This window comes from Gallus gallus, chromosome 2 (assembly GCF_016699485.2).
Source record: "Gallus gallus isolate bGalGal1 chromosome 2, bGalGal1.mat.broiler.GRCg7b, whole genome shotgun sequence".
Taxonomy (NCBI): Eukaryota; Metazoa; Chordata; class Aves; order Galliformes; family Phasianidae; genus Gallus; species Gallus gallus.
In genome coordinates this window covers 76,323,227-76,340,514 of record NC_052533.1, presented here as the reverse complement: position 1 = coordinate 76,340,514, position 17,288 = coordinate 76,323,227, and the positions used below count along the sequence as shown (strand labels likewise).

The 17,288-nt window shown below is 35.0% G+C and overlaps 1 protein-coding gene across 1 annotated transcript in view; it reads right to left on the bottom strand.

Moving 5' to 3' along the window:
* The window catches only part of DNAH5 (dynein axonemal heavy chain 5), a 127,863-nt gene that overhangs the window by 56,471 nt on the left and 54,104 nt on the right, over positions 1-17,288 (bottom strand). Inside the window, exons 31-43 of the mRNA XM_040695761.2 lie at positions 16,984-17,147; positions 16,181-16,337; positions 15,094-15,306; positions 14,158-14,382; positions 12,714-12,886; positions 11,519-11,697; positions 10,397-10,584; positions 8,180-8,374; positions 7,722-7,856; positions 7,059-7,166; positions 4,589-4,742; positions 3,873-4,019; positions 1,982-2,223 (exon numbers count right to left, since the gene is read on the bottom strand). Of these exons, the coding sequence (XP_040551695.1) occupies positions 1,982-2,223; positions 3,873-4,019; positions 4,589-4,742; positions 7,059-7,166; positions 7,722-7,856; positions 8,180-8,374; positions 10,397-10,584; positions 11,519-11,697; positions 12,714-12,886; positions 14,158-14,382; positions 15,094-15,306; positions 16,181-16,337; positions 16,984-17,147 (2,280 nt within the window). The remainder of the gene's footprint in view (positions 1-1,981; positions 2,224-3,872; positions 4,020-4,588; positions 4,743-7,058; positions 7,167-7,721; positions 7,857-8,179; positions 8,375-10,396; positions 10,585-11,518; positions 11,698-12,713; positions 12,887-14,157; positions 14,383-15,093; positions 15,307-16,180; positions 16,338-16,983; positions 17,148-17,288) is intronic.

The window sequence follows — 17,288 nt, the reverse complement described above, 5'->3', positions numbered from 1 at the left end:
CCCAGGACACACCTTCCCCAGGGCCTTCACTATCTCCTTCTCCCTGAAGAGCACCGAGCTCCGTCTGCTGCTCAGGACCTGAATAGATAGATACTCCCTCTCTTGGTTTCTATTTGCACTGAAACCTTCTATATATTAAGAACAGCTGATCCAGGCAGTACCAGAGACCAAATCCCAGGGCACATCAACTTTTCCTTGACTGCCAGACAAATCAGGAAGTTATAAGCAAGGAACCTGTTAAAGAAAGCTAGTAAGACTTAGGAGCATGGACAAGAAATCTGAGAACGCAGAGTACCTATAGCAGGACCTCTAAAATCTGAAAAATCTGAAAATTAATACGAAACCAACTGTATTTGCTTCTGACTAGTAAAGTAACACTGTCTAGACGAGCCTTAGTTAAATTTTCCAAGTATTCACTACTTGAGTTGGAAAATAAATGAGTGAACGAGACCGTGAAACTCATTTTAGAAGTGGTAAACTCATTTAAGAAGTGGTAAACAACTTCTTAAAAAAGAGAACAGCAAAATTCGGTCCCTGAACTCACAGTAACCCATGAAGGTTTGTTATTTTGAATCTGCAAAAAGGGAGTAAATTATGTTCTATTTTCTTAAACGGGAAGACTACATTATTTCTAGCTTAAAATTGAAGTTGAAAGTCCAGGATGAAGAAATGTTAATTTAGGATTATACAGAAGAAAAGTGCATTAACTTGGTTTTCAAAAGAAGCTAATTAAGTAGCTCTCTTTATAACAACAGGAATTAGTCTTAGAAACAAGAAAGAAAGTTTCAATTTCTGATGTTCATAAAACATTTCATGTTTTATCAAAGCACAATAATGTCAGCAAAATACCATCAATAGGACTGCCTGAACATGACAAAAAAAATAAAGAAAACATAAATCAACATTTATTTTAATTTAATTAAAGAAATAAAAAGTGTTAATCCTGAGAAGCCTAGTTTATGGGTAAATTTCTAAGGCAATATATGGCTTTATAATAAAATTAAAAGTAACCTGAAAACTTTCTTTTTTTTCTTTACTGCTATCATCTGCACCATTTCAGAAAATTGGAGTTTAATGTTGAAAGTCCTGTTGAGAGATATTACTGGGCAACACTAGGTAGATTCTTGTCAACTCTTGTATTTCATCTTAACCAAGATATTTATTACATGAGGAGAAATGCTCAAGTCTCTAAATGCGTCATTCCCTATATTGATGTCATTACTAGTGGTCAGTCAAGATGAAGATTTACTTTTTTATGAACTTTGGCCACGTGGAAGACAACATCTACAAGACAAAAACGTTTATAAATCAGACTGAAATTTGAATATGTTATATGCTGTTCTTCCCTTTAAAACACATCTATAACATGTTCTGTTTTCCTAACAGTACCATTTGACACGAAACTGCAGAAAGAGAGACAGTAACCACTGCTTGTTTTTTTTTAGACATTTTGCTTCTAGTAATGTTAAACCGACAACTTATCAGGTAAGAATACATGTTTAAAAATCAAAATTTGTAAATCCTGCACTGACTTTGTTTATGGTTCTAAATCCCAACTGAAATTTGATGAAATATCAAGAGAACCTCTGTTCTCTTGAGGACTACTAGATTCCTGAACCAGCCTGTTGGCTCTTTAGTTTTTCCTCTAAAATTATAGCAGGAGCTGCAACAAAGTTTGTTTTTTGACACTGGAGTTGCTCTTCAACTGTATAAAATACCTTGAATTACAAATTTGTCAAGATGTGAAACATTCAAATTTTTAAAAGTGTAGTATGTTGACTATGTTCTGAAAAAAATCCATCTTTTGTACAAACCACCATAAACTTTGCTATTTTAAAGCCTCAGATATGAATTTATACAGCATAAAAGCTGTTGCATATCTAATCACAAAATTAGGTCCTAAAGTAACATCAGTGAACTGCTGAATCCTAGAAATAAAACTTTCCATATATAAGCAAACATAATTCCTTTGCTACTGTACCTCAAGGATAGGGCTCCAGTTGAGAACTGATGAGCTCATGAATACCATCCCATTCCTTGAGACTGTTGCTGGAGAAGCATTATCAATATTGTGAGGTTCAAAGACTATTTTACAATTTGGTGCCATAGGTATACGATCTCCATTTGCAAGTGTTAGAGTTCTGTTGTCATCCAGGACAGAATTAAGGTTCTCAATCCAAATAGCATCAACTGGACCATCAAGAACTATCCAGACATGGTCACCTACAGTCCAAAATAATTGACAAAAATGCCTGTGAAAGAAGTTTCAGTTTCTTTCAAGGACCAGCTTCTTCTGTCTTTAAATATACTTTGAACTAATTCTGAATTCATTAACACAGCTACAATTTCATCTTTAAATACAGTTTCCATTCCCATTACTCACTTTCAGTTAAGTGCTTCGTTTTTGTCATCTTACCATAACAATTATCCTTTGCCCAGTATATAAAAAGTGTCATAAGCATAATTCATCCATCTGTAGTAGTCTGAAACATAGTTTTATGGATTCATTCTTCAATTCAATAATAAATTGGGTTTATTTCAAATTACAGAAAGCAACATAAAGATAGAAACAACAGACCTATTTTAAACCAACATTCATCTGTTTCCAACATGCTACTGAGATTAAATGAAAGAAACACCTGAAAAGCACCTCTCTCAAGTAACGTGCTTACTTTCATATCTGATGGAGGTCAAGATTCTTGTTTTTTATTCCTATGCTGGAATAAACATAACCCAGCTGCCTCTGAAGTTTTTCAAGCTCTTTCCATTTAGTACTGGAAATGTATCTCAGCACCTGTGTGTGTTTCCTAGGAATGCCTAGGTCCTGCTTGCATGACTTGAGCAACACTCTTGCCCTGGCAGCTTGGCTTCCAGCTCCCCACTTCTTAGGCTGCCAGCCCTGCTGGGCATTTCCAGATGGCTGTGCAGTCAGAGATCATCCCACTTTCATCTGCCTTCAGAGTCCTTACTTCCTACACCTAGGTGCTGTATTGCTAGACACAAACCAAGATGTAACCTCCTCACCTCTGAGCCAAATACCTTTGTATTCATAGTTTTTTCATAGCTACAGTGAAGGCTTCTCAGGCATGAGATGTTTTGGAGTTCATTTCATAAAGATGCATTACAGAAGTATTGCAAATAGTGATTCTTATTGAGAAAGTCACATGAGTGTGCTAACTTAATATTTCATGCTGAGGGGAAAAACAGAATCAACAGTTAAGGCCATGCTACATTCTCAAGGGTACTACATTTCCAAATTTGAAACAAAACTATTGAAATTAAATCAATTTTTTTTCTACTGTAAGGAATCTGTATACTGAAAGAATATGAACTTTGTAGGAAAACTGAATAAACAATGTTAGATTTTCTCTTTCTTTATTCCTTTTCATTTCCATCTTCAGTCATATAGGCCTAATGATAAGGTCACATACTAATATTCAGACAAAAGAAAGAAGAATCTATGTAGCACCAAGTTATCAAGGTCTTTTCTTTAATTAAAATAGCAGGCTAAGAATATGGCAAGATTATTTTATATATGCCAGGCAGAAATTGATTGCCTAAAAGGAATTACCAGTGCCATTTGAGATGAACTAAGATACATGCTACCAGATATGACACTACCAAAGGAGATTCACACCCTTCTGCTATGGCAGTCTCAGACCAGGTGAAAATGATGACAGCACCAAAATTTTGTCACATTCCATTGCTGGGGGAGGAGATTTTGATCTTCCACGTTTCCTTTGTGCAAAAGCCTATCATTTCAAAGAAAGGGATCAGCAAATTCTGTGAAACAGTATTTGCTTTTCAGAGTATGAAAATAAAGCATTTAGAATGGAGAGTTTTTAAATACTATTACACTTTTTTTGTCATACCTTTCTTGGCTCTTAAAGTTTTTCTCCAGAGACTGGAAAATATTCCATCTGTCCAATCATTTGTTGCCACATCAAGACGACCAAACATCTGCGGTGCTGTTATAGCTTTAGGATTCATTCTCATTTCACGATGCGGCTGTCCACAATCTAGGCAGGCAGATCACCAGTTAGTTTTGGAATTTATATTCAATAGGCAGAGAACTTTTAAAAATTCAAAAGCTTTACATCCAAATGGGTAGTTTAATAAGTATTTAGCATTATAAGAAACTGTGTACTTATTTGGAAAAGTTTGTCACTGGAAAAAACACATACAAGTAGCCGCTATTTTATAGCGCAGATGAAGACACTGTCTTGTTAATTGTGTTCAGAAAGGAAAAGGGCTAAGTACTTATGATGATGAGAAGCTTTCAGCATTATTTCAGCTGAATCTGCGAGGCACTTCAACCACTTGTTCCAGCTGCCTTACCCACACAGTACTGCTCTTTCTCAGTGTTTCTAGAATAAAAACTTCTGATGTATGCAAAACAGGATCTGTATGTTACATGACTTTGAATGTCAGTGAGGTCTTTTTAAAAGATATCACCACAATATTATTTAGTATCACAATACATTGAAATTAATTTTTCCATTAATTTATCCTCACAGTGATATAATTGAGGCTTTCCATAAAGAAACAAAGCAAAACATAACATTTAGCAGTAAAAATGCTCACACACCTGTCATGGCTTTCATCAAAGTGTGGATACAAGCAGTTTTTCCTGAACCACTGGGCCCTAAAGTCATCAATCCATGTCTTACTCTTTGAGTTTCAAAAAGTTGGATAACTTTCAGTTTCCAAGGAGGATGACAAACAAGTCCAGCATTCTCCACCTATAGATAGTGTCAGAAATACAAAACACCACTATTTTAGTCCACAGGATATCTTGATATTTTATAAATATTTCATCAGTAGAAGACTCTGTAAAGTGTTTGCATATATAACAGCTATGTGGAAAAAGAAGAGTTATTTGGTGTTCAAATTCGTACTCTGTACAGTAAGCTCTGATAAAGTATTTTCTTTTTCTAGTTCTTTTTAGGGTTACTCTATCATTTTGAGAAAAGACAGGAACTTGAGAAATACTCTTGCTAGCAATGTCTTTCATAGCTACGAAATGTCTTTCACTTACCTCTCAGAAAGGTTTTTTTTTATTATTGCTGACACTTCTAATTATAAAGTTCCTTAAATGTCTACAATACCCAAAAGTTCTTCTACAAAAAAATTTGTTCGATATTTATCACTGTACAGAAAGAACTTTGAGAAACTTCTTCATGCGATCCTTCTGAGAAAGGATGTGAAGTGTTTCCATTTTTTACTAGTTAGAAGCTTAAAGAGGTTATCTCACTACAATGGTATTACTATTACTTGTGAAAGTGACTTAGCTGGAAATGAGTAAGAGAAAAGTTGGAACAATTTCTTAAGGATTCAGACCACTGTATATGCCTTTGGCCAAGTCAAAAAAAAAAAATCTTAAAACTCAAGATCATATTATACAATTCCCAAATAATAATAATAATAATAATTTATTTTAAAAATAATTTCTGTGGTTAAAATATGTTCCAAATATGTTCCAATTTCAGAAAGAGTTATCAGTAAAAAAACTAACATTTTAGTAACATTTTATTGAGTTGGGTTTTTTGTTGTTGTTTTTTTTTGTTGGTTTGTTTGTTTGTTTTTGAATTTTTTATTTCTCTGCTTTACTTTTACATATTTATCTGAGGAATTCTTCAAATTCTGGAGGAACGTTTAATAAAGCTGATCACGTAAGTGTTCATACTTCATTAACCTTCTCTATCCCACTGATGTTCTTAAGCTAATCCTATTAGTGTTCCAAAAGATCTAATGAAACCCAAAATAGAAGAAATGCCATTTTAGGAAAATCTTTCCTTAAGCTCATGGTATTTCTGTTAGACTTCATACAACCACTAAATCCAGGTTCACATAAGGCAAATGTACACAGACATGTTTTCCGAACTTATCACCACAAACGACTCACACAGAAAACACAAGCTGTCACAATCACAATTCAGTGACATCCGTTAGAATAACACTAATAATTACATGCCAAGGAATATTTACTAGAGGTGACTTATCGAAATGTCCACCTCTTGAATGAGAGAAGGCAAACTCCCATGGTGGAATGCACTGGGAAATCCATTCCATGATAGTCCCCTAAGCAGCATGACCTGTGATCTTAGCTGTTAGCAAACGCCAGGAGAGCCTGGTATGCCAACTCTAAGGAAAAAATAACACGGAGTGTGAAGCAGGGTGGAGGTCCCATGGTCAAACCCTGTGATCATCCTGCAAAGATGGGGACTTGATGATACTTATGGAACTGATCAATCATCCTATTTCCCTCAGCCAGCCTCAAGCCAGCAGTTTTCCACCCTTCCATCAAAAATAGGTTCTCTGAGTAAATTTTGCAAAAGAAAGGTATGTTTGACTAGAGTCACTCAAGCTCCACCTCAAAGTAAGAAAATAGTATAAAAATGGCCTAAGGGAGAAGGATGTGGGGGTAAGATACCATCACTGATAAGTCAGGAGGACATGGTTGATTTCTGGGATCAGCTGAGAGGCTGAGTCTCTCTCCCCCCTCATAGGAATCTCTACTGGGTAAGATCTGCACACTCAGCAACATCAAGAACTTCCCTGGGAAACTTAGAGGTCTCTATAGAGTTATTCAAAAATTTAGCACAATTGCAGTCAGCTGTATTATTCATGCTCCTGGTTAATCTCATATGTTTTGCAGGCAGTGTATTTGTCAATGCCAATCCAAAAGAATCTACAATCTGGTGATTTAACAAGCTGGGCTATTGTGAGAGCCCATTTAGACTAATTGGGCAGTGCATTATTTGTGAATCCCTAACAGCAAAAGCTCATATATTGAATGAGATCAGATTTATAGCCCTGAATTGGGCATTGCTCAGAATCTAAGCTAAGATGTCCCTTGGATATTTGAGGATGAGCTGGAAAGCAAGGGGGTTTATTTTCTGCCAAACTTCTTTGCCTTTTCACACAACACATGCCAATGGTAAAGGTTTACAGAAAAGCTTACTATTACTAGCTGGATAGGTTCAACACCGGTAATGTTCTTAGATGAGTCATCATGCTAGTAACGCCACAGAAGTATAAATCAAGAGAAATATTACCTGTTTGTCAATGGCAGCTTCCAGTTCAGGATAGCTTTCTTTATCAAGATGGATATCTGGAAACAGATCTTCAATTAAACTCAGGAATAAGGGTTCATCTTCATCAATCTAGTAAAAGTCAAAAGAAAAAAAAAAATTAAACCTATTCTACTTTTCCAAGCATCTTAGAAGACAACCCTGAACCCTTGTGGACTGAAGAAATATTTCAAAATCTAAGGAACCATCTATGGTAACCCTCTAAGTGGTAGACATACTAGCTGAACACAAAAGAATGAGATCATGACACCTCCAATAATCAAAAGGTATTGGAAAGAGATTCCATTAACAGTGTAAGTCAGATGAAATGGTACTCATTAGTACAAATAATATTATGTTAAAAGAATGATTAAATACAAGAAGCAGAAAACATTAGGCCAAAGCTTCCACAGAGGCTCTTATATACTCCTATTTGGTAATTTATTTCCATAGGTAGCAGTGGAAATACGTTTATCACAAAAAATCTGAACAGGCCAAGTCATACAGGGAATGCAATATTTCCAAGATAGCATCAGAGTATCATAGGCAATATTCCAGTGAACATCTGAACAGATTTAAACTGTGTTTCCCAAAAATAAATGGCTCTGAAGTACGGGTTAGTTAATTTACCAGGTCCTCAGAGCTTACCAGTTTAGAGAGGTTCATGTCTCTCAGCACACGCATAACTATGGTAGACTCAGTATCTGTAGGCTTTGCTCTTTTTGCCGCTCCTAATGTGCGTAGCACTGACAATATATTCCGCAAACCAAAATCATAATGCACCTAGAATATACGCAGAGTTTGGGAAAAATTACCCCTAGTTTACGAGGATGAAACAATTCTTGTTTATCATTTAAGGTATGAGAAGTGATACATGCAGCACAAATGTCTCCTAACATCTGTCATGGGTTACTCACAACACATTCTGAGCACCACGCAGTCACTCACTTATGGGGATGTCAAAAAGAATTGCAATGGTAAAAGTGAGAAAAATTTTGAGTTGAGGTAAAGGCATATTAATAGGTAAATACACAAATTAATACTAATAATTTGTGTCACTATTTATATCTTTCCTAAAGATAACTTTTTCCTCAAATGAAAATCACCTGCTTTGATAGCTGTTCTTCGCAGAGCTTGTACAGTGTAAAGAATTTCCTTGCCAATACAACATTAGCAATAAAACCACAACTAGCCAACTTGACACGAATTATAATTTGACGATCAGGAACCATCATGGCCACTGAACGGAAGTTGATCTTCAAGTTTTCAGGAAGTTCTTGCCGTCCAGCATATCCTGGATTCTGGATAAAATAACAAGTTTTGAAGTTAACTGCACCTTGCACAAGTTGAAATAACAAAGGAATGCATTATCTGATTGGAAAACGGGTGTCCAACACTTTGGCTTACCTGGGCCACATTGAGAGAAGAGTAATTGTCCTGGTCCGCATATAAAACATATAAAAGTTAACGTATATAAGTAACAAAACTTCTTTCATTTTTTATATTTTTACAAAAACATTTTTTTTTTAAAGAAGGCAATATATATATATATAAAACTAGTGGAATATTTGACCTTGTTTTTGCAAAACTAATGCATCAGTGTCTGGTTTCAGGAAGTGCAATTATCAGTGAGTTCTCAAGGTGCTCATCAGAGATTTTTGGTCTAATGTTTATCTTTCTGTGCTTCATCTTTGAAAACAGTTGTTCACAAATGGTTGTGTTGCCAAAAAGTGATGAAATGAATAAGGCATGATTGTGAAGTGAGAGGTATTTTTCTCTAGTAAGAGAGGTCTTATAAAAGTCTAGTAGAGACATGATCAAATTTTTCTTTGAGTTGAATGTCTGATTGCAACTTTTTACATTTCATTTGAAAATTTGAAGGTAGTGTATTAATGTTAACTGCAACTGGAGTTGCAACTATACAAAAAAGTTGATGTTTTGGGGTTTTTTTTTGTTTGTTTGTTTGTTTTTTTAGTCTTCAAACATACTCACAGATTTTTTTACCAAAACAGAAAGCACGGCTGCATATTTTCTGTTGTGCACAGGACAGTTTTTTTTATTTTCCTGCTCTGGAATAAATTTTCCCTTTGATTCCATAAATGACTTGATTTCATTTTGCAAATCACAACATTTTACCTTTACTTAGCCACCTTACTTCAGAAAAGTAAAGGATGTCCCCATGATCAGTTCCATATTTTAAGGAACTCCTGAAATAGGCAATGATTCAATCCCTTGGACTTCATGAAATTCACAGATTTAATCACAATTTGCAGAAACACTAATCCAATACATATTGCAAAACTATTTAAAAACATATTGCAAATTATTTTATACTTCCTCTGAGCTTTTGAAGATCTAAGAGTACTCTGGATGTTTCTTCCACAGTGAATGTGTTAACTTATTAAATTATATTAAGAAATGACAGAAGACCAAGTTTAATAATTAAATAAGAAAATTTACATGTCTGCTTAACAACAAAAAACATGTCTTCACAGGTGTAAGTGCTGTTGAAATACTATTATTGATAACCACTGTGTTTTACTTGTCAAAGGGCACAAGTACATTTAACCTGCAGTACATGTTCATTTCAGTTTGACTGAGTTTGTGTGGCAGATGTGATAGGTGGATTCAGCACTGCACTGTAACCTCCTGTCCACAGCATTCTGTTCTTGCCTACAAAACTCACACCTGAGCTATGTGCAATCAACTCATGAAAAATATCACATAATAAAGTCAAAAGTTTACAATCTTGTGGGGTCACATTACTGGTTGTCCAGGGCCACATGCAGCCACTGGGCTACTGGTTGGACACACCTGGATTAGACAAAAGTAACTTTTGAGCTTTAAATTACACGTAAAAAATGAATTGTCAGGAAGACTGACCATCCCATCCCTACAGCATTTTAGCCACCTTACATCCACAAGGTATGAAAGATGTTACACCCGAACACTTTAAATCTAGATTTCACATGTCTTACAAGTCCTGTTTTGACTGGTTATTTCCAACTAAATCTCTGTGGTCATTTTTCTACACTTGTAATAAAATGCATATTTTGGGAACACAAATGTAGCATTCAGAAATTATGGGACACATAGATTACTTGCCTTTATAAGAATGGCTGCTGTAGCAAATCAGTTTATTTCTTAACTGCAGATGTTTGATGTCAATGAAAAAAAGACAGAGTAAACCATCCTTGTTGTAATACTTCTCAAATTGTCATTGAGTACAAAGAGCTGACTGACATCAGAGTTAGCAAGTGAAGGTAACATACCAGGTTAGAAACAATTATCACTGGTATATTACAAACCTACTGAATACGTACCATAGTAAGAAAGATGCCAAATTCAGGGTTCATTTCCACATTATCTCCATCAGTAAAAACAAAGCTTTTCTTATGTTCTTTCTTGCACGTCAACACAATTGCAATTTGCTGTGCAGCTACTGATAATACTGGTAAATCAATACGATTGAATTCATCAAAGCAACCCCAGGAGCCAGACTGAGCAAGACCTTCAAAGAAAAGAGCAACTAAGTACTTGTCCAGAATGTTGGTAATCTTTTTGGTGTAATTTAACCACTAAAATTCATGCTCATCTGCTCGGGAAAAAAAATAAATCTGTTGAGACATTGAGAAAAGGAAAAGGAGAAGAGTAACTTTTTAAAGCAAGAATGTACAAATTTTCAAAAATCTATAAGCTTTTCTAGGACACAGCATGATTAGATCCCTGCTTCTTCTATCAGTATTTCAATGCTTTCCTGTTTCTCTCTACCCAAAGAAAATCCCTGCAATAAATCTTTCAAAATATGACAGGATATCAATGGCTTATTTTTCTGATTAAAATAAACAGCAAAGTCAGTTTCATGCAGAAAAAAAAGCTGGGAGTCATTCTGTGCCCATGTTCCATTCTTCTTCAGGTACTTTCAGGAGAGGGGAATCATCATCATCATCAAAGTTGCAACAAGAAAACAGTCAAGGACCTCCATATGATCTCTAACATGTCATCTGCAATCACTGACAGATATCAGCTTCTGGTGCCTAGAAATATTCTTGTTTCTATCTACCATCAGCAAGCTATGCCAAGAGTTGTTTTAAGCATATATACTGCTACTCGTTCATTTATTTCAACTGATAAGAACTTTGATATTTGTAAGGAGAAAAAAAAATGAAATCAGAAACCAACACATTCTACTAGTACACAGCTTTTTCTTTTTGTACTGGCAATCCTCCTAGATTATTTTAAAGATATTTATATATCCTTTCATAAACTGTCTAATCTTTCCAGACACTTCTATTTCTTGGAGTGTTGCAATGGTGTTTTATATTAACAAGGTATTCATTACTTGCAGTTATTAAAAGGCAGAGAATCAACTGCTGATTACGTGTTGATCTTGATTCATAAAGCTATTCTCTGAGCATCTGTAACTCATATAGCCCACATCTTACCTTTGAAGATCCTCCCAAGTCCTCGAAAATCCATCTGATCTGAACAGTTGAAGACAACTACATATTTACCAAGGCACCGTCCCATATCTTTGATGGTTTCAGTTTTACCAGTTCCTGCAGGCCCCACAGGTGCTCCACCCATATTCATGCCTAAAGCTTGAGCCAGAGTGATGTAACATCTAAAAGGCAACAAGCAATTATAACCTAAAGGACTGAAATATATAGTTTTCTGTGCAGTGCCAAAGGTTCTTATTCAAATGTGTCATATGAGGAAGGCCTTGTCAAGGCAGGTGAGGAAGTGCTGACATGCACATGAATATGATTTAAATCAATCAGACAAAAACCCTGACATGAACAATATTATGGTTAGTCTCCTCAAATGTAAAGTGGAATATGAAGAATGGAAGAAAAAAAAATACAGAGAATCTCCATAATCCATTTGGATAGCTTAGCTCCTAGGTTACACTATCTGAAGCAGCTCTTAACTATGTTATACTGTGGAGTACAATAACAAAAGACAGCTATTTTTGCTTTGCTATCCATCTTTAAAATCTGTTCATACAATGCATCCCATTTTCATAAACAAAACATATGTGATGCAGTAAAACACATTCTATCAATTATATATAAATAGAAGCTCTAGAATTTGCTGTTATTTAAAAAATATTTTTTCATATCTCTTATTTTGTTACTGTTTATTTATAAATCACTTTTTGTGTTATTAGTTAGGTGAGTGGATCTTTCTGTTGATAGTCTTGCAATTACTGCCACATCCTTATAGATCAAAAACCTGCAATCTACTGCAGCTGAATAAAATTTATTTTCCTGTTTATTCTTCCTTAGCTGCTACCATTATCTTGCTTGTAAACACATATTTTTGTCTTCTATCCGCGTACTGTATCTGTTGGATATACCTGATCCTCACGTTTATTAGTATTGTACACATGAGGATCACAGTCTCATGCATCATATGCATGGGAAACACATAAGCTTGTGGCAGAAATAAACCTGTTAGTTATTCTATACCATATGACACAGAAACAAAATATTAATGCAAATTTATTGGCTTCAATAAGACCATGATGAATAAACTCTACAGAGATCTATTTTGCATCCAAGAAGTATGACTGAGTTGCTCGCACAAAAGCCCAGGTTTGGCGTCAAAGAATAGAGGAATAAAATCAGTCTTTGTCACCTGTCTGTAAGAGGTGTGATGACAAGCCTGTCAGTACAGCCCAAGAATTCATTCTGGTATGTAAAACCCACATCAGTGATATTAATCAGCATTTTATCAGAGTCTTCATTAAAATAAAATCTACACTGTTTCAGCCACTCGAAGTCTGTAGGACTCTTAATATGCATGCAAACCTTAAAAAAAAAAAAAAAAAAGAGAGAGAGAGAGAGGAAAAAGACAAGATTGTGGTGTAACATTTATTTTTGCATTTGTATTATCTAAGTGGAACTGTAAAGGCATCGCTACAAGCACAATGGAAGGCAAAGTGTATGCTAGTAACACAAGAATCGTGGAGACCCTACATTGATTTTTACCACAAAAATTCTTGAAGTGTTACTGCTGTCTCTGACATTACACTAAAGCAAAGGAAATACCCAGTACAAATGTACAGTTCGTAGACTCACACAAAGCCATTAAGTCAGGTTAACTTTAGCATTCCTATTTCTAACATTTAACTATTCAACTCCATCATTTTATTTTTACAACTGAGGAGAAATAATAAGATGTGCTGCTTTATGTAAAAACAAAAAAGTCATAAGAATTTCTGTATGCAAAATGGCAGAAAATGCTATTTCAAGACAGTGTGATGCTGTGAAGATATTAGTCAAGAAATTTAACAGAGATGGGAGGTGTTCAAAGTTGACCAACTGTAAAGTAACTAAAAATGCTACTTTTTTTGCTGGTAAGATGATTTAAAGTCAAAACAACTGCTCCTATACTGGCACCTACCTATCAGCTAGTGGGTTAAAAAAAAAAAAAAAAAAAAATCAGTAAGCCCTTCCTTAGACAATGTAATTTCAGTCAAGTCCAGAGCTTCCTATAGAGAAAAGGCATACCAGCCTAGATTTTGAATGTTTAAGTAAATGCTTTAATTTTCCTAATTTTAGTATCCTGTGGCAGCATGAGAAGGTGTGAAGTGAATAAACAAATCCCTAAGTAATTAGATATTCTATTGAAACTAGAACAGAGATGACAGCAGCTTCAACCAACTTCAAGCTTTCTTCTGTCATTATAACACTACTTATTCTACTTACTCCTCCAGAATCACAACGTAGCCCACATAAAGGATGATTACTCTCAACATAGTATATGAGAAAAAGAATTTTCTAACTGACCACACGACAGCAGCATCTAACTTAGCCTGGCCAACACAAAGCATCGTAAAATTTTTCTATTGCTTGGGCAGACCACAACACTGAATTTCCTAAAGAGAAGCTATGACATGGATTGGACAAACACCAACATTTCTGCAATACTCCAAGTCACAACATCATTACAGTCCTTACAGAAATTGTTTGACTTAAGAGGCAGGCATTCCTATATCATAGCTATGTTGTCTACTTGACATTTCACACAGTTTTACATGGCTACCAGCTCATAACCTGGTACATTTTTCAATACTTACCAGACCATCAAAGATGTCCCTCTGATGCACATGAATAGTGATTAATGTCTCATATTTAATTCGTTCGACTGGGTTAAGGTCTTTTGTTGTCATATCAATCAATGTGTTTAGAAGATCCAGAAAAAACTGGTTTGTCTTTCGCATAATTTTTTTATCATACCTGGCGTTAGTCAAAGCTTCTTCTGAGTCTCTTGTCCAAATCATTTGGATCCCTAACAACCCAACCTTAGGAAACATGAAATGGTATGCTTCATCATCTTTTCACTTTCCTCTTAAATGTACATTCACAGACACAGATAATCTAAAGAAATTGTTCTATTTGTATAAAATTATTTTGCTATGCTTCCTTATAGAAGTCACAGAATCCATGCATTTAAGTGTTCCAACTCCATTTATAAACACCTACACAATCCCATGGTTCTGCCTCAGAGACACAGCCTATCAAGAAACGATAATACAACCGTTCAATATAATTTACATCATAAAATTTAATTAATAACCAATAGGTTATCAGAATAATTAATGTTTCAATTTAAAATATTTCTTTAGTAATTCATTAACTTTTAGTTCCTTCTCCAATCACATTCCTGATCAGAAGTGAAGAAGCTTTTAAAGAATATATAAACAAACGTACAACCTTACCACTTTTCCCTTAGTAGTCAGGTATTAAGTGTGAAATAGCATTAGCTCTACAGCAATAATTTATTGTACTCAGCTTTTTTTTTTTTTTTTTTTTTTAAATCAAGAACTTCAGGGTAGGTTTTAATCTTTTGTTTTCAGATATCTAAATTGGAATTCAAAAGATTGCACTGATTAAAATTAATTTAAATCTCAGTTTTGCATCCGGCTGCAATTTTAATTTCAAAGAGAAGAAAATCTCACCAATGCACAAACCTACATATGAGCAATTTTTCATTGACTTAACAATGATTTTACCTGGGCTGGGTAGGTAGAAAGAAATTCAATCAGTTGGAAACTAGTTTCCTGGATATGCATAGCTGCCTGGCGAATAACATGGTGCAGTGACAGCTGGGACTCCTTCAACAGAGAATTGAGCCAAACTTCCACATTACCTTCAGCCATTACAGGTCTTCTCAGCTCAATAGTCTCACCCTCTCGTGAACTAACTGACAATATACGATCATATATCTAATAAAAGCAAGAAAAGAACAGTTTGTGATTAATAGATTGATTATTACCTTTATTACAACTGGTTTTCATGCTATCATTTCAATAAATTTATTTAGATACGTACAAAATTATACCAATCTATTAAGCAAAGTGTGAAAGCTATAAAATCACTGCTTTAAGCATGAATAAATGCTTTAAACATTTATTGCATTGACATGCGAACAAGGAGACAAATCTTTGTACACTGCTAACACTCAAATTTCACTTCAATTTCAATGAAGGCACTCACTTTCCAGTAAGAAATGAAGGAAACCTTTCCCCATTAGTAGTGCATATCCCAACAAAAGTAGCAGACTTAAAAAATAATGGAAACACAGAAGGAAAGGAACATGGAAAACCAAAAGAATTTCATGCATAGGGAGGTAGCAAATGTCTAAAGAAAGACACACATACACAGGTAAAAGAAAATCTGTGTTACAACCTATTCTTTTCATAAACAGTTTAAGAAAATTGTTCTTCAAATAACATTTTTTCCAGACAATCTAAGCATACAAATATGCTCATAAAACTTCCTCTCAGGTGAGCTTCTGATTATAGCCTATATTAAGCCACAGAAGACAATTCAGTACGTAGATGCTTTTTTACTGAAACCTAAGCACTGTTGCAAAATTTTAATTTGTTTTGCTATACTATATAAAGTTTTCCTCTTAAACAAATGAGGATATGTAACCAAATCTTGTATGACAAAACCCTCTGCAGCATCAAAAATAAGTAATGAGCTTAGTAAAACTGTCAAATGCTCTACGTACCCAAGCAGCTTGCCATTTAACAGATATCATGCAATGTTTAACAAACTAAAAGAATGCAACTTTGAGGTTTGGGGAGTCCATACCCTTTCATGGAACTTGACAGTTTTAATGTTGTCAAAGACATTCAGCAGATGTGCTTGTATAGTGTGAGAATCTGATGCCTGGCCAAGAATTTCTAATAGGGCAGGATCTGACACAAAGAAGAATCGTGGAAATAGGAGGCGCTTCTTCTCCAGGTACCTGCATTTAAAAATATTTGTTAGGAGGAGAAGGAGTAGACAGAAAATGAATTAGGTCACTTTATACATCCTTTCCTTTTTAAATGTGGTATTTCTCACTATGCATTATTGCATTTTTTTTTTATTTGTGGTAGCAATAACTATTCTTGTCCATACACCTTCATTTTAAGCACCTGCTTTAAGACTACTCTTTTAGTACCAGAAATAATTCCATTGAAACCTTTGTTGTTTCCTATAATGTAAGCAGTACTAAAATGAAAAGAAATGATTATGAAGCTAGTGTTTTTAATTTAGGTCAGTTACTTGCTGCCTAGTTGTCTTAATCTGAATTTCTCTCAGACGTGTGAAGGATCTGGAAGGATATACAAACCTAGACTGTCTGCTGGATTGAAACCAGACAGAAACAGCTTTGATGTCATCAGAGAAAGACAGTGACAGCTTAGTCACAAATAAAATACTTGGCAGTAAGGTACTAGCAATATCTTTGGAAGCCTTGCATCAGCCTGCTACCTTGTTTACTCAGTTCAACTGAATTCATAATGAAATAAAAACAGGATCTTTACAAAGTCCATGGGACAGTACTTGCTCTTTAGCTAGTTACTCAACTTACAACCATTTCCTTGAGACTAGCATTGTAGTAAACTTACCCTGTGAGTGATTTCTGACAGATTTCAAGCTGTTCTAGTAAATGTGGTAGTAACTGTCCCATGATTTCATCTCCAATGCAGCACTGAACAACATTAGGTGTTTCGTGAGCTCGAGTCATGATCCTTACCCAGGATTTATCAATGTTAGAGAAACGCTTTGCTTCCTGTTTAAATATAGCGAGGGGAAGTAATGGAGGAAGGAAAAAAAAAAAAGAAAAGGAAAAATGAACTTTCTGGAAGAACTGGCACCAGTAATCTTCTCACAAGTAATCACCAGAGTCCAGTCCCAAAGATTTTTCAGCTTA